Consider the following 27,814-nt stretch of genomic DNA (forward strand, 5'->3'; position numbering starts at 1 on the left):
GAGAAGCCCTGTATGCTGCAGGATAGAGTGATTGGGGATTATGGGATCCATGAGCATATGCCTTCATGACAGTGAAGGTTTACCACTCATGTGCTGTCAAGAACGTGTAGTGTTGAAAATGGTTTGTAGGTTCTGTGTTACCTCCTGGCATGCAGCATGGGAAACTTCCTACATTACAAGGGATGCTTATGGCAATCAGAGATTATGAATCCACATTACTGTAGAGAAAGACAGACCTGGGAAACAGAGGCAGATGGGTTATTTGGAGAACCATAGTAACTAAACAGATGGATCGTGGAGGTCTGAGTTCTGTTCCTTCATTCTACTGTTCCAGTAAATGGAGGGTGATGGGGACAGTGAACCTACATTGACCAAGGAATGACAGGGTAACACTATAGCAACTAATATAACAGAAGGTACTATTAGAACCTTACAATTAGTAAGCCCATGACATATCATGGATAATTGCATCCATTTTATTTACTCAGAAACCCAGCTACCCCACCATCTCCAAACACACATCACACAGTCATCACTTGCAATATCTTTATTAGGATTGACTTCCACCAACAAAACCATCTCACAGAGGCTGGCCCCTGGAACACAAGGCAAGAACCTGAAAGAGGATAAAACCCTCTTTGAGTGCAGGAATAGAGATTTCCTTAAGAAGCAAGACTATAGATGGGAATTACAGTAGGCCTTCGATACGAGAAGTAGACCCATGCCCGAAGGGGAACTTCAATTGTAGTTTTACATTACACAGCATTAAAAAGTGCACTCCTTGATCAGCTATTATGTACCCTTCAGTCCCTGGGACCCTCATCCTTTCCTGGACAGGGGGTCCTGACACAGCGCCTGTCAGCATCAGGGTTCTCCAGCACTGGGATTTCTGCAGAAGAAACAGGAAGATACTGTTGAGCAGCTCAAAGCAAGGCATCAGATGAGCACAGGCAGAAGGAACCCATGCTGGGGAAGAATACGAAACTGCAGACACTCACTGCGGCCATCAAAGCAGCCCTCCACACACTGCCGCTCGGATGGTAGACACAGCTCTGTGGAGCACATGAAGTAGATCTGGAGGAGAGGGGAATGGCAAGAGGGATTTTAAAGTGAGGGCAACCATGACAACTCAGCACACGGCTCTAAAGAGCCTGCATCCTCAAAAAGCCTCACCTCCTCATTGATGTAGGAGTAGGAGGTGCTGTCCAGGAACTGGAAGGTCTGGATGTGGAAGCGGCGGTGGTGCTTGGGCAGAGGCAGCTTGGAGTGGATGTGGAGGGTGGAAGTGTGGCCGTAGTCCAGAGGATTGGGGCAGCTGCAGAGAAGCACCAAGATCAGGACCCTGCCTGAAACCCACTGACCAGCCCAGGGAGAGAGCCGCACAAGCGGTAGCCCCTCACCCATCATAGAGCAGCACCCAGACAGCCTGGCCAGACCGGGGATAGGCAACACAGTAATGCACCAGCAGCACCAGGCTGGGGTCTGGAGCGTTCAGCAGTCGCACCTCCAGGTAGACCGGCTTCCCCAGCAGGAGCCGGAGGGGCCGGTGGTACTGAGGGTAGAACCTGGAGTAGCTCTCATCTAGAAGATAGTACAGCAGTATGAAATGCTAGAGAACCCTTCTCCATGTTAGGAATTTTACAGAAAGCAGGTTGTTCAACCCAAACCAGAGATTTTTAGCAATTGTCCCTCTGCTAAGTTGCATCACCTGTAGCAATCCGGAGCTGCACCCCAAACACTCCTTGGGACAGGACAGCAGAGGGCAGGTAGGGGCTCTTCACCAGGTAGCCTGTGCTGGCCAGGTTCCCCTTAGCATAGCGACACTCCACCAGCAGTCTGGAGAGCAGTGGAGGATTACACAAGTGCTACCATCTAAACAGACCCGAGATCATGAAATGGAGCTCAGAACTACATGGTATCCCTGCTCACCTGAAGGGGCTGTCCCTGGTAATGACTCCATAGCTCTGGATGTTCCGTCTGGCCAGAGTCTCCACCTCAGCCAGGTAGATGGTGGTCTCTCCCACCACCTGAGCAGAGAAGGTAGAAGCAGGGTCAGTCCAGGCTTAATGACCACCCACAGGAGGGTAGTCCACCTGTTCAGAGGAACCCTAATTCAGTTGATATTTAAGGGCTTCTTAACTGGTCCCTTTCCCACTGTACTCACAAAAGCATGGGTCCCACAGCCAGTGACAGGGAATTTGAAGATGGCAAATTCCGAGGTACAGATGACAGGGGTGCAGGACGTGTTACCAGCAATCACCAGGCTGGCAGGATCCACAGGGGGTACAGAGATGGTCCGAGGGACAGCAAAGACAAAGTGCCTGTCGGCAGTGCATTCTGGGGAGAGAAGGGCAAGTCAGGATTTGTCCATTTCCATTTAGGGTGGGAAGTTGCCTGGGACAGTACAGAAGAGGCCTACCCTCCAGGGGATAATAGCAAGAGGACGTTTCTGGGTCCACACAGCATCCCTTGGCCAAGCAATGGGCTGTGGAGAGCCTCCCTGGACCACAGGAAACCTGATGGCTCCTGGGTATCTTGCAGCCTACTTTGAACGGATTAGACACGTCAGCACAACCAGGGAAGGAATGGCTAAGCCAAAGAGACCTATTCACTCACCCTCCGTTGGTTTGTAGGGGCGATAGGGACAGGACACCACAATCTCTCCTCTTGGTCCATCTTTCGATACATACACTACCTTGACAGTGTAGCGGTGATCCTACAACAATAAAGGCTATTAATCCACTGCTGGGAAGAAGTTGAAGATGCCAGCTAATGCAATTCCTTTTGCTAAGGGACCAGCTGTGGTCTTATTTGGAGTGCCTGCAGGAAGTCTTAGCAAGTAGCTAGCTACACGAGTATGCATAAGCTGCTAAGGAGCAAGTAAAGGGTTATTCCATGCCGGCAAGAGATGGATAAAACTTCAGTTGTGAAACTCTTTGGGTGTGAGAACGCTTTACTGGTTTAAAGACTCCAAATACATGCCAAATGTACAGCCAAAAGGTATTGGTCTTTAAGAGGTAAGTGAAGATGCTAGAAGCTCAGTCACCTTACTGAAACACCCACAATTGTCTGCTAGGATGACAAAGTTATTAGTTGATGATCCAACCAAGTTCTGTTCATGAAACCATGAAGTAAAGCTCCTCACCACAAGCCGGACATGGCAGCCAGTGTACAGGATAGAGAGGGTGTTCAGGTGCTGCCCTGCAGTCACTGAGTATCCACAGGATGGAGTGTCCAGGACAGACACCAGACTGCCAGAGGAACCTGCACAGGGACCACAAGATTTATGGTCAGATTTCATGGCCTATGACAAGTTGCTAAATGTATTCACATCTCTCCAGCGATGCAGTGCATGTTACCAGGGAAATGCACCAACACCCTGCTGAAGTGGCGCTCTCACTGCCAATCACTCACTCTGAACCTTGATCTCCTCCAGGGGGCCAGCAGGCAGGGTCACAGTCATGCACACCTCACTGCATGAGATGGTCAGGCCTCTAGGGGGTGGGGGAGGAGGGGCAACTGGAACATGGCAGGACACAGTGCCAGTCACCCATCTCCTCCGCTCTTTGTCATAATATCTCACTGTCAGGGCATAGTGTTGCCTTTGGTTCCTCCTCTGCAGTGGAGAAGAGCATCACAGGATCAATTCCTCACTGACAAACCTCACCCAGGCATGTTTGAGCACCAGACTGGCTCCTTACCCAGGTCCTGACGTAACACCCTTTGTAGGAAGCCACCAGCACCAGCCAGCTCCTGGTGGTCCACACCTTGTGCCCACATCTCTTGGGGAGGCTACTGACCAAGAGAGGAGCCATTTTACCTGGGAGAAGTAGGAAAGAGGGGGGTTAAATTCATACAGCTAAGCTCTCCCTTTAGCTCTAAGGGACACATCAATGACATCTCTTGCATTAACAGGACACGAGAGGAACCATCTGCATTTGTTCTCTGCCTCCTCCTTTGGGAACTTACAGCAAGTCCCCCTATCCAGCCTGTCACAGCTGCTTGCTCGTGTTGTACCACTACAGTCAGCTTATGCTGCAGGTACAGTGGACAGGGCAGAACCTCACCCTTCAGCAGGTAGACTCGGCTGAACCTCCTCACAGAGAACTTGAGCATCATGCTGCTCTTGCCACAGGACAGCAGGGGGCGGCTGTGGGATTGCTGCTGCTCAGGGTCTCCCTGAGAGTCTGGGAGGGAAGAGAGGACAGCATGAAGAAGTGTTACTGGGCGCAAGACATTCACATTGGTAGCTGCATCACCAAAGGTTTATTCCATGCTGAAAAGAAACAGTTCCAGCTGTGGAATCCTCTCCGGGTAAAGGCTCCACAGCCAGATTGGTTCCCTTTTCAGCATGTAATAAACATCTACAAGAACGCACTTCACTCTGGATGAAGATTCCTTCAGAAGGAATTCCTGCTGTAACCTACTTGAAGGAAAGGAGCAGCCATATGCCAAGGAGTCATGCAGATATTCCATTGGTCATTACCATTCCTATGCATCCAGACTTCCTCTTGGAGGAAAGACAGCAGAATACTTTACTACCATGCAGTTGTATTCACTCCACAGATTTGAAGAAACTCCCTACCAGGATCAGATGAGGGAGGATCTGCTTCAGAGGGACCAGTTGTCACTGCTGCCACATCTCCCTGCACATCAGCAGCAGAGTCCTTATCCAGTTCTTCCCCCTTAGCATCAGAGCTCGTTTCCATCAAGTCCTGCTCTTCCCCATTTACCACCCCTCTCATCTCTCCAGCAGAATAACTATCATATCCATCTTGTGGGGTCTCCCGGAATACAGGACTACCCACATGGGGCTCAAAACCATCGTAATCTTCCTCTTCACCAAAAACAGCATCTGGACCCTTGAGCTGGGCTTGGGCCACTGCAACACAGAGCCATGCTAACAATCCAGGTAAAAGGAAATCCATCACACCCACTCCTCTCCCCATTTTTCACACAAAAAACACTTCAAGAGAAAGAATAACTATCGGCCCTGCTGCTGGGGCTTATATACACGCACTGAGCCGCACGGTGTCCTGTGGGCAAATCAGGAGCAGGTAAGGAAGTCCAGAACATTCTCACACGCTGAGGTTTCGGACGCGGTGGTGCGAGTGAAATCACGTGACACGGCTTGCCTGCTCAGATACGCTCCGTGATCAACTTGTTCTTGTATCATCAGTCTAAACTGAAACAATATAAAATATAACCTTGACAACTTGTAAACAACCTAATTAAATCGTGATGAAATGCCGTTGATCGAATTGAACTGTTATGTGTTTGCATTTCACAATGATTGTTCATAATATTAACATCATAGCTGTAATGCAGATCGCGGTAACTTTCACTGTGTTCGAAGATCTCGCTGTGTTGACGACCTGAGCAAATTGAAACGCCAGCAAACACCTCCGTATGACAATACATCTCACGAGCTGATATTAGGCTTGAAGGTTGAAAGCGAAGGCAGATGACAACAAGTTGATTACAGGAGAGTCTTCTTCAAGGTGAGAAGTGTGTTCATAACGGGAATATTTAACTAGTTAATTTCCGTTCAGTTGTATTACTAATACGGACAGAGTGAGTCGGCATAACTTTTTAAAAACGCATCTTCTTGAGGTTGACCCTCCCTACAGACAGCACAAACGATGAAACCCATCTCATTCGTTAGTGCTACGTTGTGCCGGTTTGTGCTGTTGAAAGTAGCGATTTGCTGCCGTCGGTTCCGAGATATAGCGCCTTGTTTTTTCTGGTAATCACGTGACTGTACAAGCCAGTTTAAAGGTACCTACACACTCGGTACTTTTAACTACTCGATGTGATGAAAACAACGGGTGCAATTTGTTTCGGTGAAAACTTCTTCTCGCGAATTGCAATTGTAATCTATAGTCACAACTGTAACAATATTTTTCAAGTTTAACTAGCGTGTGTAACGATCATTATAACGTTCTCGACAAATGAAGCTTTCAAAGAGGTCTTCTCTGGAGATGCAGACAATCAATCAGAAATCATTTCAGCTCTCTGCCACTGGGGTCAGCTTATCAAAGATCACAATTGAAAGATCTGATGGTCGTGATCTTTCTGTATTTGCGTCATACTTCGAAAAGGGAGGCGCTATTTTCAAATGCAAAACTTCCACCCCACCGAACTCAAATTGCACAAAATGCAAACCCGTTGATTTAATCACATCGAGTAATTAAAAGTACCGAGTGTGTTGGTTCGGTTGTTTTATCTGAAAATAAAAATCCTTTCCAAGATTCCCCTGGTCTGCATGTGAGACGGTAGAGTTTCCAATGTTGTTTTGCAGTCGAATTATGAACTACCTGGGTTATCTTGGTGCATCGTGCCCCCTTTAAAAGATCCTGATCATTTTTCACATTTAAGATTTTTTCTTTTTCCTTAATCATCAATCAGTCAAAGTTAATTTATCAAATCCACAACAATACAGCGTGCAGCAGTAGTAGCTGGCAATGAAATGTCTTTTCTGCGAGCTCACCGGGGCTAAAAATCACAAAATTCAAGTTACAAAATAAGGTTACATGATAGATAATAGTGCAAATGAAATGGAATAAAATAAACTCAGACAGAGCTCAATATAAATAGAGCTGCGATGTGTCCAGGGTGTATGCACTACATTACAGTATGTCCAAGTAGTGCCGTATGCCGAATACAATGAAATGTATGAAAACAATGGTCTTGTGATACAGAAAGTTACAGTACTAATCCTAACTTTTTTAAAAATACGTGGCTCGAAACACAAATCTTTAAACGGCCCTTGATTTGCGTACCGATTTAGAAAGGACCCGATGTGAAGCCGATGACTTCGGTGTTTTCAGTGGAGATCGGGTTCATGGGTATTGCATAGGTGACGAGGCTCATAAGGGGGAAAATACAAATAGCCGAGCAAGACCTGAGACCAGAAAGTGGCACAACATGGTTACCGAACATCTGTATACAGTATAGTATGAATATTAGGACAAGACACTGATAAAACCATATTGATTTATTGATTGTTTAACTGGTGTCTATGGATATTTTAGCATTGTATGATAGCATAATAATCTAGACATTTGTAGAATAATAGCACCAGAGAGCTGACAATACATAATTACACTTTTCTACTTGAAAGCAAGTGTTAAGTACAACAATGTCCTTTTAACTGCAACAGGACTTTAGTCTTGCTTCTGGGCTCCTCCCATTAACTCTGTAAAGCCAGTGCAGTATCCCTGTCTGTGGAGGACACTGCACCTGCTGCTCATATTAGATCCAGGCACCTAGATGTGCAAATATTGTAAAATCCTTCTTCCTCCTCAAATATCAGACTACCTCCTATGTTTACCTCTAACAGTAGCTAAAAAAAAAAAGTGAGTCACCCTTTTCATCCTCTTTGAAATTGTTTACTACAACTCCTCGCTCACCAGGGTGCCTACATGCACAGTGAACAAAACTGGGTACGTGCAGACCTCAGCAGCCAGTATCAGGACCAGGGCTTGTAGAAGCGATCCAAACATTCTTTTGAAGGTTTTTAGGGGACTGGTTCTGTGCCTGCTATTTTATTGTCCTACTGTATTGCAAACCCCTTTTTTCCCCCATTTCTGTAATTCTGCTGCCTCCTAGGTTTGGTTTTTACTGCTGTAAAGTGGTTTGAGAAGCCACTTTTAAAGGTTCCAGCTGAAGTTCATTAGAACATAGTCCTGCACTGAAGTGAAACTGCCATCAGGAGGAGTACAGTTAATGCTGGTCTAAATCTCCAGAAAGTCCTACACCCCTCCCCCTGGAGGGTTTCAAAAATGAAAATACCAACAAGAGTGCTGCTGTCATTATTGCATGGTAGCAAAGCCCTTTAATATCTTAAACATTAGGACTTGGAGTATCTGTCAGTCATCAGAGAGTGAGTCTTTAGACCAGAAATATTTCATTGCCATTTGGAATTGAACATGTACTATTAGTACACATGAAAAGCTTCCAACTGCACCCATGTACAGTATACAGCAGCATATTTTATATGCCCTAGATAGAACTGCTCCAGTCCCCATGAGTACTTCTGGCCAAACCATTGCATTTAGGTACAGGAATGAGAGCCAGATGGAGAGATGCAGTACTATTTGGAATGGTTACACTGCCTAAAACCCACTCACTCAATGGAGAAGACCTTCACAAACATTCTCTAATGCAATTTGTCTGAAGCCTCAGGCGATGTCAAGCTTGAGAAAGTAACACTATTGCAGAGATGAGACACCTGGGAAGTGAGATTATATCTTATCCTGTTCCAATATTCCTGCAAACTATGCAGTCTAGTGGCTTGAAGTTGGCTTTGTGCCCACTACATAGGATTTAACTTGCAGAGGGTGGAGCACAGAAACACACAAGATGACACCCACTGGTTTATACCATAGCATGCCCTGCTCATTTTTAACAGCTGTATTTGTACTCAGTATCCCTGGTCACCTAAAGGGACTGCCCCTGGTAATGACACCATAGCTCTGGATGTTTCATCTCGGCAGAGTCTCCACCTCAGCCAGGTGGATGGTGGTCTCTTGCACCACCTTAACAAAGACAAGGTAGAAGCAGGGTCAGTCCAGACACTGGAAGTAACCTACATTGACCAAGAAATGACAGGCTCTCAGTGTAATAACCAACAAATACCAGAAGGCACTATTAGGCCCTTATAGTTGGTAAGCCCATGACACACCCTGGATAATTGCATCCATTTTACTTGCTCAAGAGCCCCCCCCCCCCCCCCATCTCCAATTACACAGCACACAGTCACCACTTGGAACATCTTTATTATGATTGACTTCCTCCAACAAAACCATCCTGCCACACAGAGGCTGCTGGTCCCTGGAACACAAGGCAGTAGGCAGGAACCTGAAAAAGAGGATAAAACCCTCTTTGAGCATAGGAAGAGACATTTCCTTAAGAAGCTTGCAAGAGGAACAGCATTACAGTACACCTTCGATACAAGACATACACCCATGCCCTAGAGGGCAATCTTCAATTGTATTTTGTTGACATTATACTCAGCATTAAAAGGCTGATCAAGGAGTGCACTATTCTGTACCCTTCAGTCCCTGGGGCCCTCATCCTTTCCTGGACAGGGGGTCCTGACACAGCGCCTGTCAGCATCAGGGTTCTCCAGCACCGGGATTACTGCAGGAGAAACAGGAAGTCCCCAAGGGGAAGATACTGTTGAGCAGCTCAAAGCAAGGCATCAGATGAGCACAGGCAGAAGGAACCCACGCTGGGGAAGAATATGAAACTGCAGACACTCACCGCGGCCATCAAAGCAGCCCTCCACACACTGCCGCTCGGATGGTAGACACAGCTCTGTGGAGCACATGAAGTAGATCTGGAGGAGAGGGGAATGGCAAGAGGGATTTAAAGCGAGGGCAACCATGACAACTCAGCATGTGGCTCTACAGAGCCTGCATCCTCAAAAAGCCTCACCTCCTCATTGATGTAGGAGTAGGAGGTGCTGTCCAGGAACTGGAAGGTCTGGATGTGGAAGCGGCGGTGGTGCTTGGGCAGAGGCAGCTTGGAGTGGATGTGGAGGGTGGACATGTGGCCATAGTCCAGAGGATTGGGGCAGCTGGAGAGAGAGGCACCAAGATCAGTGGCTTACAGGTAGTGCCCTGACCAGCCCAGGGAGAGAGCTGCACATGTAGGAGCCCCTCACCCATCATAGAGCAGCACCCAGACAGCCTGGCCAGACCGGGGATAGGCAACACAGTAGTGCACCAGCAGCACCAGGTTGGGGTCTGGAGCGTTCAGCAGTCGCACCTCCAGGTAGACTGGGTTCCCCAGCAGGAGCCGGAGGGGACGGTGGTACTGAGGGTAGAACCTGGAGTAGCTCTCATCTAGAAGATGGTACAGCAGTATGAAATGCTAGAGAACCCTTCTCCATGTTGGGAATTTTACAGAAAGCAGGTTGTCCAAACAAAACCTTAGGTTTTTAGCTACTGTCCTTCTGCCAAGATGCGTCACCTGTAGCAATCCGGAGCTGCACCCCAAACACTCCCTGGGACAGGACAGCAGAGGGCAGGTAGGGGCTCTTCACCAGGTAGCCTGTGCTGGCCAGGTTCCCCTTAGCATAGCGACACTCCACCAGCAGTCTGGAGAGCAGTAGAGGATTACACAAGTGCTACCATCTAAACAGACCCAAGACCATGAAATGGAGGTCAGAACTACATGGTATCCCTGCTTACCTGAAGGGGCTGTCCCTGGTAATGACTCCATAGCTCTGGATGTTCCGTCTGGCCAGAGTCTCCACCTCAGCCAGGTAGATGGTGGTCTCTCCCACCACCTGAGCAGAGAAGGTAGAAGCAGGGTCAGTCCATGCTTGATGACCACCCACAGGAGGGTACAGTAGTTCTCCTGTTCAGAGGAACCCTATCCAGTCAATTTAGGGCTTCTTAACTGGTCCCTTTCCCACTGTACTCACAAAAGCATGGGTCCCACAGCCAGTGACAGGGAATTTGAAGATGGCAAATTCTGAGGTACAGATGACAGGGGTGCAGGACGCATTGCCAGCAATCACCAGGCTGGCAGGATCAACAGGGGGTACAGAGATGGTCCGAGGGACAGCAAAGACAAAGTGCTTGTCAACAGTGCATTCTGGGGATAGAAGGGCAAGTCAGGATTTGTCCATTCCCATTTAGGGTGGGAAGTTGCCTGGGACTAGGATGGTATGGGAAAGGCCTACCCTCCAGTGGATAATAGCAAGAGAACGTTTCTGGGTCCACACAGCATCCCTTGGCCAAGCAATGGGCTGTGGAGAGCCTCTCTGGACCACAGGCCACCTGATGGCTCCTGGGTATCTTGCAGCCTACAGTGATCGGATTAGACACGTCAGCACAACCAGGGAAGGAATGGCTAAGCCAAAGAGACCTATTCACTCACCCTCCCTTGGTCTGTAGGGGCGATAGGGACAGGACACCACAATCTCTCCTCTTGGTCCATCTTTCGATACATACACTACCTTGACAGTGTAGCGGTGATCCTACAACAATAAAGGCCATAAATCCACTGCTGGGAAGAAGTTGAAGATGCCAGCTAATGCAATTCCTTTTGCTAAGGGACCAGCTGTGGTCTTATTTGGAGTGCCTGCTGGAAGTCTTAGCAAGTAGCTAGCTACATGAGTATGCATAGGCTGCTAAGGAGCAAGTAAAGGGTTATTTCATGCTGGAAAGAGATGGATAAAACATTTCAGCTGTGAAGCTCTTTGGGTGTGAGTACCCTCCACCTGAAGAAAGAAGGCTCCACAGCCCAAACATATCCCACCCCCCAAAAAATAGCCTTACTTGTTTAAAGTGCCAAATATGCCAAACATACAGCCAACAGGCATTGCTATTATCTTAAAGAGGTATGTGAAGATGCTAGAAGCTCAGTCATCTTACTGCAACAATTGCCTGCTAGGATGACTGGGTTATTTGTCAAGGGTCCAACCAAGTTCTGTTCATGAAACCATGAAGTGAAGCTCCTCACCACAAGCCGGACATGGCAGCCAGTGTACAGGATAGAGAGGGTGTTCAGGTGCTGCCCTGCAGTCACGGAGTATCCACAGGATGGAGTGTCCAGGACAGACACCAGACTGCCAGAGGAACCTGCACAGGGACCACAAGGTTTATGGTCAGATTTCACAGCCCATACTATGAACAAAGTGCTAAGAAGTATTCACATCTATTCAGCAATGCAGTGCATGTTACCAGGGAAATGCACCAACACCCTGTTGAAGTGGCGCTCTCACTGCCAATCACTCACTCTGAACCTTGATCTCCTCCAGGGGGCCAGCAGGCAGGGTCACAGTCATGCACACCTCACTGCAGGAGATGGTCAGGCCTCTAGGGGGTGGGGGTGGAGGGGCAACTGGAACATGGCAGGACACAGTGCCAGTCACCCATCTCCTCCGCTCTTTGTCATAATATCTCACTGTCAGGGCATAGTGTTGCCTTTGGTTCCTCCTCTGCAGTGGAGAAGAGGATCACAGGTTCAATTCCACACTGACAAACCTCACCCAGGCATGTTTGAGCACCAGACGGGCTCCTTACCCAGGTCCTGACGTAACACCCTTTGTAGGAAGCCACCAGCACCAGCCAGCTCCTGGTGGTCCACACCTTGTGCCCACATCTCTTGGGGAGGCTACTGACCAAGAGAGGAGGCATTTTACCTGGGAGAAGTAGGAAAGAGGGGGGGTTAAATTCATACAGCTAAGCTCACTCTAGCTCCAAGTAACACAATGACATCCCTTGCAGATGGTTCCTCTCAAGTCCTGTTAATGCATTTGTTCTCTGCCTCTTCCTGTGGGAACTTACAGCAAGTCCCCCACTCCAGCCTGTCACAGCTGCTTGCTCATGTTATACCACTATGGTCAGCTTATGCTGCAGGATGCAGGTACAGTGGACAGGGCAGGACCTCACCCTTCAGCAGGTAGACTCGGCTGAACCTCCTCACAGAGAACTTGAGCATCATGCTGCTCTTGCCACAGGACAGCAGGGGGCGGCTGTGGGATTGCTGCTGCTCGGGGTCTCCCTGAGAGCCTGGGAAAGCAACAGGACAAGGAATGAGATGCATTATAGATGATAGGCTGAGTGGGGTGTCAGGGGGAAAGAAACAGCTGATCTATATAGAAGTGTCCATCCCCTTACTTCAGCTGAGAGTGAACAATACCTTACCACTTTCAGGTGAAGGGTCCTCAACTCCAGAGGGGCCAGATGTCACAGCTACTACATCTCTCTGCATGCCTGTGATGCTCTCAGAAGCCACATCAGCACTCAAGTCCGTGTCCATCTCCTCCTCTCCCTCAGAGTCAGAGCTCATTGCCATCAAGTCCTGCTCCTTCCTACTCTGTATTACTGACTCCCCTCTTCCACCAACTCCACTTCCCACAGAATGACCTTCATATCCATCTTCTGGAAACTCCTGGAACAGAGGACTACCCAAACCTGCCTCAAAACTATCATAACCCTCCTCTTCATCAAAAAGACCACCCTTGAGCTGGGCTTGTACCACTCCAACACAGAGCCATGCTAAAACTGAAGGCAAGAATAAAGCCCCAACAGTACCACCAGTACCCATTTCCAATGAAATCAAATACAAACTCTAGAGAAAGCATAACTTTCTGCTCTGCGGCTGGGGGTTTATATTCAGGCACTTTGAAGCGCGCGCGGTCCTGTAAGCCAATCAGCGTCCGGTAAGCAGGCCACAACATTCTCACGCGCTGAAGTTTGTATTGGGGTTGAGGATGAGATCTCGTGACACAAGATGACGGCGCAGATATGTACGGGACAGCGTTTAGCTACATTGTTCTGAATCAGCCTAATAAACTAAACCAATTAAAGTCTAACTTTCACTAAGAAATAGAGTTACAGTATTGACTGCAATAAACGGGAGTGTTAATACAAACTGTCAACAATCCCATTATTAAAGATTGATGAAATGCTGTTCATAAACTTCAGCGTAAAATGGAAGCGTAAGTTCCGCATTGATCTTATACAGCATGACTGTTGCTGTGATCATCGCGGTATTATTTACCGAGTTCGAAGATCTTGCTACTGTATGAGCTCAGTGAAAAGCTGGAAAACACGCTGTATTATTTATCGATTGTATGAACCTAATCAAAACCTAAGAAATACATTCGTATAGCGAAAAATATTTCCATAGAAAAAAACGTGCTTCCTTGGTGTTCTCTTAAACATGCGATAAAAAGCTTTAACGGGAGAAGCGAAACTAATGTCATTAACGCTGTGTAAAACTCTTTATCCAGGGGAACGGGCGTAGCAAAGAGAAATGCTCTTAATGAGAACATATTTTCATGCGAACACATTGCTGTAGCTTGTGGGAAATGCAGCTCATTTTACACGTGTTAAAACACAAACAGCGATGATCATCTCTCCTACCACCACTCCCCATAGCCCGTTTTAATTAATCTGGTCGTGTCTGTACCCAGCTCCGCAATAAGCCGAGACCTATTCTTGGCACCGGCTGCAACAAGCGACACTATTTGTCTGTTTATATGAAAAAACATTATGTGGATCGAATACGTCCGCATAAGATGGCGACAAAAAAGGATTCAACAGAACTTCTGTCTTATCCTATAATATTAAATACGTTTTAACTTGTCCTTTACATAGTAAGCACTTTTACCATTAACGCTGTCCTGCAACAGTTTAGCGTAAATGTAATCGTACTTTCTTGTATATTGTGTTAATAAAGCAAGGATATCCCACCCGGATAAACTGGTGTTTTTTTCCCTCAACATTTTGCTTGTATTGGTGTAAATCCACCTTCTATAGGGGTATATGGGTCTCTTTTACGTGTCTCTGAAGAGGACTGTGAAGAAGCTTGACCTCACAGGCTGTTTACATCTCTGATTACATGAGATGGGTTTTATGTTTCGGGGCAACTAGTTCTCAAACAGTGTCCTTCTGCCCCTCCTCACACACACCTGCTGGTTTTCATCCCATTCCACCATCGCTAGATGATTGAAGTGTTAATTGATCTAAGAAGTTGCTTCCGTTGAATATGGCTTTTTTTTCCCCTCTTCCAGAAAAGTTTGGGATTTTCTTTCACTTCCGAAATACTTAAAGCCCCAACATGTTAAAGGTGGGAACAAACACTTCAAATTAACATGATGTCATGGAAGGGGGAGTAGGAGTGTGCAACTGCTGGAACAAAACCCAGCACGTTTGTGGGGGCACCAGGAGCCCCAGTCGTCAGGTACTACCAGCATATGCAGGTACCTCACCAGTTGTGGAAGCTTTGACAGCAACAAGTCTGACCAGATGTAGTGACTCCAGAATAGAAGTCAACTACTGTACAGCTAGAGCCTGGCTTACAATTGCAAACCCCCCCCCCCTTCAGAATCCAATGTTGAAGGCTAGTATTTCACTATTTAGACTAGTAATGGTCTTCCAACGCAGTTACTCTTGTAACTGAGTAGACAGCTGGCTGTTTACATGGAGCAATTTGGGTGAATTTCCTCTTGAGGATCTTCAGGAAATTTCAAGCTCCAGCTTTGGGTCCAGACACCATAAGCAGCAGAGGTCAAGAGCAACCGATTTATTACACAGCTGGTGCCCCCTTCTCTTACTAGCAGGTGTTTTTGTACTGGGGAACTGATTGTTTCTGTGAACAGAAAAGCCAACCTCCTGCTGAGTGGGTTTATACAGCAGTGGCTGTAAATGGAATCAATAGCTGCCTGGAGTACCTCGTCACTACTGAGGAGTTCATGCTGTACACTCCTTGATATTACGATCGCTACTCCTGCTCTTAAGGGCGCTCCAGCCCTTCCTCGTTCTACCTCATTCCCCACACCTGTCCCTTATTCCAGCCCCTCTTTATTTCCACCTTAAAAGCCAGGGGTAGACGTCACCTGGGGTTCTTCATTGAATTCCGCTTTGTAAGAGCCCAGGGTCCTGCTGTGTCTGGCTCCATTATGCTTTTAACTTTCTGTTCCTGATTCCCTTCGCCGGTTCCAACCCGGTTCCTGTTCTCCCCCAGGTTCACCTGGCCATGGACTTCTGCCTTTGTTTCTGATTACCCATTTGGATTTCCTATATGGATTGTTTGCCCCGGACTCACTTCCCCTGGACACCTGCACTCCTTGGACACACCCCCTTGTCTCCATCCCTTCTCCTGCATGATTTTATTCCTACTGTGTCTTCACCAACCGGATCGTATTGTCTGCATAGGGCCTGGAAAGAACTGCTTCATGAAGCTCAATTCTTGACATGCAGATATGCACTCATTTCAGCAAATACAGGCCTTCCCCTGTGCTGTGGGAAATAACTGTATACAAAATCAGTGGTTTACACCATCTAAACATTTAAATCCTTCAAAATAGAGCAATTCCAGTAAACAAGTATAGCCCAGAGACATTGGGATATTACTATATTCATTGGAGAGATTTTAATTAACTCGGCTCCCACATCCACTAGACAGTAGAAGACATCCAGTTCAACATTTTTATTAGGATTCACTTTCTCCAACATCTTGGACCCAGTGCCAGTTCCTAGGACCCTGAAAAACAAAGATAAACAGTGAGTGGGCACCAAACTGATCAAGGAGAAATTCCATTGAATTCACAAAAGAAATTCATACATCAAGCATCCGTTACTACAGTACATACACAACTTCAAGAAATCCATAGTCTACAGACCACTCACACTAAAATCTGACAGATATGCATCATGGAAATTATGCAGCCATTAGTGGAAGCAACTGCTAGGATATAATGAAGTAGAACATAAAACAATTATATATATATATTATTGATGGAAAATATATAATTTATCTCTATTCAACACTACAGTATTAATTCAAGCACATTGTGTAATGTCGGCTGTCTTAATATATCTTAAGCAGCTCCAACAATTGCAGCTACAGATCAAAGGACAAGACTTGGGACAGGACTTAGCAGGTCAACTCATGTTACATATCAAAGGACAGCTACACATCAAAGGACAGGACTCGAGACAGGACCAACCGGTCAACTCATGCTACATATCAAAGGGCAAGACGAATACACATGAAGCTGTGAAACAAACCATCTTCCTGAGATCATACTGTATATAAGAGCTGGGAAACCCTTGCGGTTTGTCTGTTCTGCGGGGAAGACCCAACGCGCGTTGATGTCATTATTGAGCTCAATAAAACAACTTATTCCACGAAAGACTGTGTCCTGCTCCTTGGATGAAGGATTTCCCACAACAATAATTACCCTTCAGTCCCTGGGGCCCTCATCCTTTCCTGGGCAGGGGGTCCTGACACGGTGCCTGTCGGCATCTGGGTTCTCCAGCACTGGAATTTCTTCAAGAGAGGAGCAGTCAGCATGTTCCCAAGGCAAAGATACTATGGAGAAGCTCACAGCAAGGGATCACAGGGCTCACAGAAGGAACCCATAATAGAGAAGAGCTTAAATATGGACAAACTCACTGTGGCCATCAAAGCAGCCCTCCACACACTGCCGCTCGTATGGTAGACACACCTCTGTGGAGCACATGAAGTAGATCTGGAGGAGAGGGGAATGGCAAGAGGGATTCTAAAGTGGAAATACCAGACTGAAGAAGCAACATGACCTACTTTCCGAGATGTTACTACATGAATCCTCTGTTCAGCATACGGTTCCCAAAAGCCTCACCTCCTCATTGATGTAGGAGTAAGAGGTGCTGTCCAGGAACTGGAAGGTCTGGATGTGGAAGTGGCGGTGGTGCTTGGGCAGAGGCAGCTTGGAGTGGACGTGCAGGGTGGACGTGTGGCCGTAGTCCAGAGGATTGGGACAGCTGGAGAGAGATGCACCAAAGATCAGGACCCTGCCTGCAACCCACTGCCCCTGCCCAGGGTTAGAGCTGCACAAGCAGGAGCTCTGGATACAAGTTGTCCGGCAGCCAACAGAGTGAGGGAGGCCTGGAGAGGGCCAATGAGCTGAATCTTTTCTTTAACAGGTTTGATACAGGGTCCACTGTCCATTCACCTCACAGGCCTTCACCCCAGACACCCTCTTCATGTCCTCAGTCACCCCATCATGAGATCCCTCCTACTGCTACTCCATCTTCCCCTGCCCTCCTTGGCCTATCCATCACAGCTGACCAGGTCAGAAGGGAGTTGAGGAGACTCCATGCAGGGAAGGCAGCGGGTCCTGACGGTGTCAGCTCCAGGGTGCTAAAGATCTGCGCAGACCAACTGGGTTCAGTGCTGCAGTACATCTTCAACCTGAGCCTGAGATTAGAAAGGGTTCTGGTGCTCTGGAAGACATCTTGACTGGTGCCAGTACCCAAAAAGGGACACCCCTAAAGTCTTGAATGACTACAGACCAGTGGCACTGACATCACACCTAATGAAAACTCTGGAAAGGCTTGTACTGGACCACCTCAGAACCCTGGTGAGTAGAGTACTGGACCCCCTGCAGTTCGCCTACCGGTCACACTTGGGAGTGGAGGATGCAGTCATCTATCTGCTACACAGAGCTAACTCTCACCTGGAGAAGAAGGGGAGCATTGTGAGAGTCATGTTCTTTGACTTCTCCAGTGCCTTTAACACCATCCATCCACCTTTACTGAGAGATAAGCTAAGGTGGACACTCCCCTGGTGTACTGGATTATAGACTATCTGAAATGGTACTGGACTTTCGAAGGAATAAGTCTCCGCTGAACCCTGTTTCCATCCAGGGTGAGGACATTCCTACAAGTACTTAGGGGTACACCTGGATGATAAGCTGGAGTGGTCTGGTGACACTGACGCCGTGTACAAGAAAGGTCAGAGCCAACTCTATTTTCTTAGGAGACTCAGGTCCTTTGGTGTGTGTGGAACACTGCTACACATTTTTCATGAATCAGTGGTGGTGGCGGCCATCTTCTACGCTGTTGTGTGCTGGGGCAGCAGCATCATGGCAAGAGATGTAAATGGGCTCAATAAACTGATCAAGAAGCCTGGCTCTGAGCCTTGACCCCCTGGAGGTGGTGGCTGAGAGGAGAATGCTGACCAAGCTCACAGCCATCATGAACAACACCTCTCATTTGCTTCATGGGACTGTTATTGGGCAGCGGAGCACTTTTAGCAACAGACTGCTCCAGCTACGGTGCTCAAGGGAATATTTTCACAGGTCCTTCCTCCCGGCAGCTGTCAGTGTGTACAGTATAACGCTGCCCTAGGCTAGGACTGTTAGCCCTTCATTTGCTCGTCTATGGACAGTATGTTGCTCCATTGTACTTTTTGGACACTCAATCTGTATATACCTATGCACATTTTGCACATAGTTTATTGTTTTTACAGTGACTATGATCATATTTTGCACACACCTATGTATTTATTTTTATTTATTTAATTTTATATTTATTTTGTATTACTGTACATATTCTAATTTTTCATGTATCCTGATGTCTGTTGTTTTGTTTGTTTTTTTGCTTGTCTTGGGCTGCTGTAACACATCAATTTCCCTTCGGGATCAATAAAGTCTTATCTCCTCACCCATCATAGAGCAGCACCCAGACAGCCTGGCCAGACCGGGGGTAGGCAACACAGTAGTGCACCAGCAGCACCAGGTTGGGGTCTGGAGAGTTCAGCAGTCGCACCTCCAGGTAGACCGGCTTCCCCAGAAGGAGCCGGAGGGGCCGGTGGTACTGAGGGTAGAACCTCCACTCACACGCGGGTCAGCAGTGCGTGATCTACAGTACTTCTTCCTGAATGAGAGGGCTAAAGTAAAACGACAAAAGTCTAACTTTGACAACGATAGAGTTACAGTACTGACTGCAATGAAGAGTAGTATAATTCAATAAAACAAGTTAAACATTTCCATTATTATAGCCTGTTAAAAGACCGTTTACGTTCTTACGGTCTTATTGAAGCGTTTATCAAAGCGGGGTTTTACACCCCATTACTCAAAATGCCTCTTACAGTGCAGATACTGACCCACAATGCTCCAAGATCACGCTCGGAAATCGCCTGAGCTCTGTGTAAAGCCAGCAAACAAATTCGTCTTATTTCTTGATCGCCTGGACACCAAAGAAACCTGACCAAGGCTTTCAGACAGCTTGAGAAATATTTCACACACAGCAAAACTGCTGCGCATTCAGGTTCTGTGTAATCATAGATACCGTTTCACAGAACGATGAAGACGCTTTATTAGAACGAAAACAAGATCCTTCGTAACTCCTTAAGACGTGCTTTACCGTTTACGAAAGGCAATGTTGGGGGAGAGCTTGAAACACGGTGTGACCCCGAGTAGACATAATGACGAAAACCACAACTGCCAGGAAACGCAACTACGCGTTAAATCACTTTCCTAAACACTACTAATCATAGTCAGTTGTATGCAATAGAGAAATTGTATGTACTGTATCACCACAAGGAGACCATTTTTTCCCTCAAATATCAATGACCCGGACAGCAGCAGGCGACACTGTCCGTTACTTTACCGGACTAATAAAAAAAGGTTTTGCTGAAAAAAAAGACGTCCTCCTCACGAAGAATTTAATGCTGCAAATGTCTGCTAATTCCAGTTGAGTCCTACAATGCTCTCTCGCTGGACCATTTGATAACGAAGCGTACAATGAGCAGCCGCCCCTTTCGGTATTTTAATGTCAAGATACCAAAGAGCACTATAAAAGCCGGTTAACATCTCGCTTTAAAACAAAAAAATTGAAAGACCTCCTCAGAACTAATGAGTTGCCAGCGAAACAAGAGAGCCCATCTTGGAACAGCAGCGTGAAGCTGGCCCTTCCATAAACAGCACAAACGCTGAAACTCACCTCATTCTTTAGTGCTGCGCTTGTGCCGGGGCGTGCGTTTCTGCTGCTTTCGTTCTCGAGATATACAGTAGCACCTTTTTTACGGGTGATCAAGTGACCATCCAAGGCGACCTTGACAGGCAGTAACCCCGTCTGCCGAGCGCAAGCACTCCATTACCGGTGTGAGGACAACTCTGTAATTTTCTGTTGGACGGGTGGGGGCCGGCGGTTAATGTTGCATTGTTAGTATCTTCTGTGCTTTTGTGTGAACGGGGAAAAAAATGCGCGCCCTATCATACCCTAATCAGAAGAGCCGCGGATGTAGCATTAAAAACTGAACATTCGCAAACAATTGCATATTCGTACAAAGAGGCTTGATCTAGCACTTCATACTTCGTCGCGGTGTGATTGATTAAAATCGGAAGAAGTAATCCGCTTCTCGTTCTCTTAGACATGTGCACCAAGGGACGTGCAGAGAGTCAACCCGTCTATCGAGACGTATTTCGAAAGGCATGGAGTGGCCACTTTCCGAAGAAAATCGTTGTTGCGTCTTCTACGCAAAGCACATTCGTCACCTGGGGGGGGGTTGGAAAAACAGGATTTTTTTTTTTTAAGGCGTACTACTTTACGTAAAGTGCACACGGGTAGTGGATAACATATCCGCAAAACATCGGAAAGTCTACCATCCCACAGATGCAGAATAAGTGATTTTCACAAAACAGAAGTAAACCTATATCCAAGTTCTTTCATAAACTGTCATCATCCATATTTAAATAAACCCACTTCTACAGCTAGATGCTTAAAAGGGAGTGATTTAGGGTACTCCTCTTGCTCACAAACCATTCCAGATGACCTTGTCACTGGTGCAGAGAGCATCATGGAACAAAAAGTTGAGATACCCTGTACACCAATGGTCTCGCAGGTAATTGCAGCAGTGAGGTCTGTACGGACAACTGAGAGACATTCTTGTTAACACTGCCTGAATCACATCACTCATGCAAGCAGGATTTTACACACCTTTCATTAAGGATATAGGTCCACAAGCTCATTGTGGAAGCTAGAGGTTACTCCCACACCTTCAAGGTAGAGCAGACGGTGAAGATGTATAAATTTCCTCTTAGATTATGCTGCATACTTTGCAAAAACCTTAAGTTCCTTTTGTGAAAACACTCTGCTTTAGCAAAAGCTCACACTGCCCTGACTCAAAGTGTCCAGAACAGAAAGAAGCCCATGACACAGGGTTATCAGAATCTAGGAGTTAGGTTAACACTTGAGAGTTGAAGCCAAGTTTACCCAAGACACTGGAAGTAACCTACATTGACCAAGGAATGACAGGCTCTCAGTGTAGCAACTAATGTAAATACCAGAAGGCACTATTAGACCCTTACAGTTGGTAAGCCCATGACACACCACGGATAACTGCATCTATTTTACTTGCTCAAGAGCCCAGCCACCCACCCCAACTCCAATTACACAGCACACAGTCACCACTTGCAACATCTTTATTAGGATTGACTTCCTGCAACAAAACCATCTTGAGACACAGAGGCTGCTGGTCCCTGGAACACAAGGCAGTAGGTAGGAACCTGAAAGAGGATAGAACCCTCTTTGAGCACAGGAAGAGATTTCCTTAAGAAGCTTGCAACAGGAGCAGCATTACAGTAGGCATTAGATATCATGAGACATGCATCCATGCCCTAGAGTGCAATCTTCAATTGTATTTTGTTGACATTATACTCGGCATTAAAAAGCTGATCAAGGAGTGCACTATGTACCCCTCAGTCCCTGGGGCCGTGCTCCTTCCCTGGACAGGGGGTCCTGACACAGCGCCTGTCAGCATCAGGGTTCTCCAGCACTGGAATTACTGCAGGAGAAACAGGAAGTCCCCAAGGGGAAGATACTGTTGAGCAGCTCAAAGCAAGGCATCAGATGAGCACAGGCAGAAGTAACCCATGCTGGGGAAGAATATGAAACGGCAGACACTCACTGCGGCCATCAAAGCAGCCCTCCACACACTGCCGCTCGGATGGTAGACACAGCTCTGTGGAGCACATGAAGTAGATCTGGAGGAGAGGGGAATGGCAAGAGGGATTTTAGAGTGAGGGCAACCATGACAACTCAGCATGTGGCTCTACAGGGATCAACAGAGCCTGCATCCTCAAAAAGCCTCACCTCCTCATTGATGTAGGAGTAGGAGGTGCTGTCCAGGAACTGGAAGGTCTGGATGTGGAAGCGGCGGTGGTGCTTGGGCAGAGGCAGCTTGGAGTGGATGTGGAGGGTGGAAGTGTGGCCGTAGTCCAGAGGGTTGGGGCAGCTGCAGAGAGGTACCAAGATCAGTGGCTTACAGGCAGTGCCCTGACCAGCCCAGGGAGAGAGCTGCACATGTAGGAGCCCCTCACCCATCATAGAGCAGCACCCAGACAGCCTGGCCAGAGCGGGGGTAGGCAACACAGTAGTGCACCAGCAGCACCAGGTTGGGGTCTGGAGAGTTCAGCAGTCGCACCTCCAGGTAGACTGGGTTCCCCAGCAGGAGCCGGAGAGGCCGGTGGTACTGAGGGTAGAACCTGGAGTAGCTCTCGTCTAGAGGAAGATGGAGAAGGGATGGGTGGAGCTGTATGCTGTGGCCAGAGCATAAAGCCATGGCAGAGTGGAGTCTAGTATAGCCAGTCATTTCTTACCCCCTCAAGCCATGTTGCATTGTACACGCCCCTCTACAGAGGAGAGCAGTCGAGAATCCAGCAGCTCACCTGTAGCAATCCGGAGCTGGACCCCAAACACTCCCTGGGACAGGACAGCAGAGGGCAGGTAGGGGCTCTTCACCAGGTAGCCTGTGCTGGCCAGGTTCCCCTCAGCATAGCGACACTCCACCAGCAGCCTGGAGAGCAGGAGGAGGGGAGGAATATGGCTTGCCAGCACAATAAATCTCCATGATCAAAACCCTGCTCACCTGAAGGGGCTGTCCCTGGTAATGACCCCATAGCTCTGTATATTCCGTCTTGCCAGTGTCTCCACCTCAGCCAAGTAGATGGTGGTCTGTCCTACCACCTGAGCAGAGAGCAAGGTCAGTAACCATCAACTGCCTCTTGAGCAGGTTCCTCCTACATAGACTATTGGGAGAAGCAATTTTAAAGGGATCAGTATACTCACAAAAGCATGGGTCCCACAGCCAGTGACAGGGAATTTGAAGATGGCAAATTCTGGGGTACAGATGACAGGGGTGCAGGATGTGTTGCCAGCAATCACCAGGCTGGCAGGATCCACAGGGGGTACAGAGATGGTCCGAGGGACAGCAAAGACAAAGTGCTTGTCAGCAGTGCACTCTGGGGAGAGAGGAACATGTCAGGATCTTCATTATTCTGGTCAGGAAGGTGCCTGGGACTGGGTCAGTAAGGAGAGCCCTACCCTCCAGTGGATAGTAGCAAGAGGATGTTTCTGGGTCCACACAGCATCCCTTGGCCAGGCAGTGGGCTGGAGAAATCCTCCCTGGACCACAGGGCACCCGATGGCTCCTGGGTAGTTTACATCCTGGGAAGACCAAATAGGATCCATCAGCACAGCTATGTGGCCCCATTACCAACTCTCAAACCTATTCACTCACCCTCCCTTGGTTTGTAGGGGCGATATGGGCAGGACACCACAATCTCTCCTCTTGGGCCATCATTGGGATGGTACACTACCTTCACAGTGTAGTGTTGGTCCTGAAAGAAAAAAAAAAGGGATAAGACATGCAGTTGCAGATAGCCAACCCCATTTCCAGATCTGAAAGTACCCAGAACTACCAGAAGAGCTATTCTGTAGAACAGCAGAAGTCATGTCTACAGCCCACAACCTGAAGGTGAATGATGTGCAGTGTTAATTCCCCCCTCCCCATCCTATTTTAAGGACTAAATGCTCACAAATATATTCCACGTTGAGCATCCTGGAGTGAACCCACACTCATCCGACAGGTCATACCATCTAAAACTCCTACTGAAGTGCATTGGCACATCAAGTTCACCGTTCACACATTTACTTCATGTCCGACAGATAACAGACTGGCTGGAAGGAATCTATTCCACACCTCATGTCAAGAATTTTTATGTTTCTTAATTGATCAGTCACTTTCTAGTCGCCCTCTAATTTAGTCCGACTCACCAGGCTAAATTAACACTGGTCATCTGAACCAGCTTCTAGACCAATACCCATTTGTTCAGACAGGGTCTTACTTTCAGGCATATTGTAGAATTGGAAATGGAAGGCATGTTCATTGCTCATAGTACAGGGTATATAATACTCAGGAAATGCAAAGCCTAAGCTCAGCCTCACCACAAGCCGAACGTGGCAGCCAGTGTACAGGACGGTCAGGGTGTTCAGGTGCCGCCCTGCAGTCACGGAGTATCCACAGGATGGAGTGTCCAGTACAGACACCAGGCTGCCAGAAGAAGCTGCACAGGGTACACAAGAACCCAATTCCATATATTGCAGGTACAAAAAGCTAAATCAGTAACAGGTGCCATGTATGCATTCAGGCACACTGGATAGAGGCAACTATCATTTTAAGGTGCATCTGGCATATAAGGAAGCTCCAAACAGCAATCAGCACAATGTCAAGGCACACTTAGGGAGCACTGGAACCGTTCAAAATGCCATTTCAAGCCCCCTGGTCCATGAGTGGCCAACAAGCAGCAGTCTTGCTAGGTAACAGCCTCCTTCCCCAGTCACTCACCCTGAACCTTGATCTCCTCCAGAGGGCCAGCAGGCAGGGTCACAGTCATGCACACCTCACCGCAGGAGATGGTCAGGCCTCTAGGGGGTGGGGGTGGAGGGGCAACTGGAACATGGCAGGACACAGTGCCAGTCACCCATCTCTTCCCCTCTTTGTCATAGTATCTCACTGTCAGAGCATAGTGTTGCTGCTGGTTCTTCCTCTGTGGTGGGGAAAAGAGGTTGCAGGTTAAAAGCACTGATGTAGAGCAACTAAGGAACCATTGCTCTCACAAGCTCCCAGGGAGTCCAAACCCAGAACTTGCCCTTACCCAGGTCCTGATGTAACACCCTTTGTAGGAAGCCACCAGCACCAGCCAGCTCCTGGTGGTCCGCACCTTGTGCCCACAGTGCTTTGGGAGACTGTTGACCGAGAGAGGAGCCATCTTGCCTGGGAGAAGGTGGAGTGTTAGAGGCTTACAGGTAAGTGGCCTTTCACAGCAGCTCTGTACAGCACCAGAAAGCAAGAAAACAGAGCTTGCCTTTTCTAGGGACATCTACTGCATCATGCCCCTAGTTCTGGTCCTCTACACTTGCCTGCTCCTCTCTCAATTTAATTGCTCAAAAGGTACTGGACTGGAATGCATGCAGGTTCTTTGGTTAGATTGGAAACAGGAGAATATGCACAATGGCACACACTCTGTGTCTTCATAAAAATCAGACACACAAGCATTAGTATTTTTCTTACCTAGCAGAGCACATCCCCCCCTGCTAAATGTGGTTTCAAGCATCTTGTGCAAAGACATACCCAATGAGCAAAAAAGCACATTCATTTGGAGCCACTGTAGACTTCCAGATTTAGGAGAGATAGTCACAGAAGTCTTCACCCCATACGTTGTATGGAACAAGATTTCTCAATCCATTCCCATGAAAGGGTGTTCAAAGACAAGCAGAATATTCTGGGGGTGCATTTACCCACTGAGGGACATGGATAGGGACAGTTGTCTAGAGAGGCTGTCCAGCTGCTTTTGGGGATACCATTTCAGCACAACCCTTTGTTTTACAGCTCAGATGGCACATGAACAGGTTTTGAGCTCCAAAACAGAGGATGGAGAACCTGTCCATGTATAGGGACAATGCAAGTACAAGCAGGGTAGAACCTCACCCTTCAGCAGGTAGACTCGGCTGAACCGCCTCACAGAGAACTTGAGCATCATGCTGCTCTTGCCACAGGACAGCAGGGGGCGGCTGTGGGATTGCTGCTGCTCAGGGTCACCCTGAGAGTCTGGGAGGGAAGAGAGGACAGCATGAAGAAATGTTACTGGGCGCAAGACATTCACATTGGTAGCTTCATCAGCAAAGGAACAAGTGAAGGTTTATTCCATGCTGAAAAGAAACCGTTACAGCTGTTGAATCCTCTCCAGGTAAAGGCTCCACAGCCAGATTGGTTCCCTTTTCAGCATGTAATAAACATCTACTTGCTCCTGTGAAGAGCTAAAAGTACACACTTCACTCTGGATGAAGATTCCTTCAGAAGGAATTCCTGCTGTAACCTACTTGAAGGAAAGGAGCAGCCATATACCAAGGAGTCATGCAGATATTCCACTGGTCATGAACACTCCTATGCATCCAGACTTCCTCTTAGAGGAAATACAGAGGGACTACTTTACTACCATGCAGTTGTATTCACTCCACAGATTTGAAGAAACTCCCTACCAGGATCAGATGAGGGAGGATCTGCTTCAGAGGGACCAGTTGTCACTGCTGCCACATCTCTCTGCACATCAGCACCAGAGTCCTTATCCAGTTCTTCCCCCTCAGCATCAGAGCTCATTTCCATCAAGTCCTGCTCTTCCCCATTTAGCACCCCTCTTGTTTCTCCAGCAGAATAACCATCGTATCTATCTGGTGGGGTCTCCTGGAATACAGGACTACCCACATTTGGCTCAAAACCATCATAACCTTCCTCATCACCAAAAACAGCACCTGGACCCTTGAGCTGGGCTTGGGCCACTGCAACACAGAGCCATGCTAACAATCCAGGCAAAAGGAAATCCATCACACCCACTCCTCTCCCCATTTTTCACACAAAAACACTTCAAGAGAAAGAATAACTATCGGCCCTGCTGCTGGGGCTTATATACACGCACTGAGATGCGCGCTGTCCTGTGGGCCAATCAGGAGCAGGTAAGGAAGTCCAGGACATTCTCACGCGCTGAAAACAGAAGGACGTTTCGAAAATGCCGCGGCCCTCAGCAGGGCAGGTGCACTCTGCAGCAGGTGTGAGCGGCGGAGCCGGGGCGCCCCCCGAGGCCGAGCACTCGTACGCCCTCGACAGCGAGAGGAGCCCCGGAGAGCCGCAGCTGGAACAGCTGCTCGACTCCGACTGCGACATTGAGCCCGACACTCCGGAAAAGCCCCTCATGAAGAGGATGAAAAACGAGCCGTCTCTGCTGGAAATGTAGAATAACATCGTGGTGCTTCTCTCCAGGAAGATTAACGAGAGAGCAGATCATCTGGAGGCATTGATTCGAAAGAACACGATGACAATTGATGCCTTACAAAAGTCAGTGGACTTCGCGTTGGAGGAGGTGAGAGACTTAAGATCAGATATGAAAGCAGTGAAGGAAGTGGTTAAAACAAATGCACACAAAATAACTGAGCTGGAGCAGAAGCTGAACGAGGCGGAGAGGTATCGCCGGAGATGGAACCTGAGGTTACACAGCATTCCCGAGAAGTCAGAGGAGGACATTAAAGACACAGTGATCAATATCTGTGGGGCTGTGGTTCCTGAGCTCAAGGAGCGATTTAAGACAGAGGCAGACATTGTCCACAGGTTGGGGCGGAAGGAGCAGGGCAAAAACCCGAGAACCACGATTATTCAGTTCATCAGCAGATCTACAGTACGCGCGATG

At 47.8% G+C, this 27,814-nt stretch overlaps 3 protein-coding genes across 6 annotated transcripts; all 3 read right to left on the reverse strand.

Moving 5' to 3' along the window:
* Positions 1–532: 532 nt before the first annotated feature.
* LOC138238312 (zona pellucida sperm-binding protein 4-like) lies at positions 533–4,982 on the reverse strand. 2 transcript variants are annotated; one of them, XM_069188553.1, is made up of 15 exons: positions 4,586–4,982; positions 4,068–4,187; positions 3,702–3,820; positions 3,415–3,616; positions 3,146–3,264; positions 2,617–2,716; positions 2,420–2,542; positions 2,165–2,337; positions 1,930–2,027; positions 1,709–1,836; positions 1,401–1,581; positions 1,174–1,315; positions 999–1,074; positions 801–889; positions 533–616 (listed from the first exon to the last, which is right to left on the reverse strand). In XM_069188553.1, exons 1-14 carry the CDS (start codon positions 4,947–4,949, stop codon positions 804–806), a joined length of 2,031 nt encoding a protein of 676 aa, XP_069044654.1. In that variant the 5' UTR covers positions 4,950–4,982; the 3' UTR covers positions 533–616; positions 801–803. The 2 variants fall into 2 exon arrangements, with proteins under 2 accessions (XP_069044654.1, XP_069044653.1); XM_069188552.1 differs by having other exon boundaries at positions 533–889.
* Positions 4,983–8,763: 3,781 nt separating this feature from the next.
* LOC138238310 (zona pellucida sperm-binding protein 4-like) lies at positions 8,764–27,012 on the reverse strand. Of its 3 annotated transcripts, none has more exons than XM_069188549.1 (15): positions 26,616–27,012; positions 26,065–26,184; positions 25,232–25,350; positions 24,922–25,123; positions 24,522–24,640; positions 23,815–23,914; positions 23,619–23,741; positions 23,364–23,536; positions 23,164–23,261; positions 22,964–23,091; positions 22,616–22,796; positions 22,389–22,530; positions 22,204–22,279; positions 9,056–9,144; positions 8,764–8,862 (listed from the first exon to the last, which is right to left on the reverse strand). In XM_069188549.1, exons 1-14 carry the CDS (start codon positions 26,977–26,979, stop codon positions 9,059–9,061), a joined length of 2,031 nt encoding a protein of 676 aa, XP_069044650.1. In that variant the 5' UTR covers positions 26,980–27,012; the 3' UTR covers positions 8,764–8,862; positions 9,056–9,058. The 3 variants fall into 3 exon arrangements, with proteins under 3 accessions (XP_069044650.1, XP_069044648.1, XP_069044649.1); XM_069188547.1 differs by lacking the exons at positions 22,204–22,279; positions 22,389–22,530; positions 22,616–22,796; ... (8 more) ...; positions 26,065–26,184; positions 26,616–27,012 and adding exons at positions 9,268–9,343; positions 9,442–9,583; positions 9,671–9,851; ... (8 more) ...; positions 12,411–12,530; positions 12,666–13,099; XM_069188548.1 differs by lacking the exons at positions 22,204–22,279; positions 22,389–22,530; positions 22,616–22,796; ... (8 more) ...; positions 26,065–26,184; positions 26,616–27,012 and adding exons at positions 9,268–9,343; positions 9,442–9,583; positions 9,671–9,851; ... (8 more) ...; positions 12,411–12,530; positions 12,666–13,099 and having other exon boundaries at positions 9,015–9,144.
* On the reverse strand, positions 16,715–20,242 carry LOC107077252 (zona pellucida sperm-binding protein 1-like). Its single transcript, XM_015346094.2, has 5 exons — positions 20,238–20,242; positions 18,958–19,122; positions 17,132–17,273; positions 16,927–17,002; positions 16,715–16,800 (listed from the first exon to the last, which is right to left on the reverse strand). The coding sequence occupies exons 1-5, from the start codon at positions 20,240–20,242 to the stop codon at positions 16,715–16,717; spliced, it is 474 nt and encodes a 157-aa protein (XP_015201580.2).
* Positions 27,013–27,814: the final 802 nt, after the last annotated feature.

This window comes from Lepisosteus oculatus, chromosome 4 (assembly GCF_040954835.1).
Source record: "Lepisosteus oculatus isolate fLepOcu1 chromosome 4, fLepOcu1.hap2, whole genome shotgun sequence".
NCBI lineage: Eukaryota > Metazoa > Chordata > Actinopteri > Semionotiformes > Lepisosteidae > Lepisosteus > Lepisosteus oculatus.

Coding starts and splice junctions, on each gene's coding strand:
- LOC138238312 (XM_069188553.1), bottom strand. CDS start 4,949: ATGGGGAGAGGAGTGGGTGTGATGGATTTCCTTTTACCTGGATTGTTA. Junction 3,821..4,067: donor CCGAGTCTACCTGCTGAAGG/GTGAGGTTCTGC, acceptor TACTTCTCCCAG/GTAAAATGGCTCCTCTCTTG. Junction 3,265..3,414: donor GGAGGAGATCAAGGTTCAGA/GTGAGTGATTGG, acceptor GTCCCTGTGCAG/GTTCCTCTGGCAGTCTGGTG.
- LOC138238310 (XM_069188547.1), bottom strand. CDS start 13,068: ATGGGTACTGGTGGTACTGTTGGGGCTTTATTCTTGCCTTCAGTTTTA. Junction 12,161..12,410: donor CCGAGTCTACCTGCTGAAGG/GTGAGGTCCTGC, acceptor TACTTCTCCCAG/GTAAAATGCCTCCTCTCTTG. Junction 9,852..9,978: donor GCAGCTCCGGATTGCTACAG/GTGACGCATCTT, acceptor ACCATCTTCTAG/ATGAGAGCTACTCCAGGTTC.
- LOC107077252 (XM_015346094.2), bottom strand. Junction 17,274..18,957: donor TGGGTGCTGCTCTATGATGG/GTGAGGAGATAA, acceptor ATCTCTCTCCAG/CTGTCCCAATCCTCTGGACT. Junction 16,801..16,926: donor GGGCTGCTTTGATGGCCACA/GTGAGTTTGTCC, acceptor CCTCTCTTGAAG/AAATTCCAGTGCTGGAGAAC.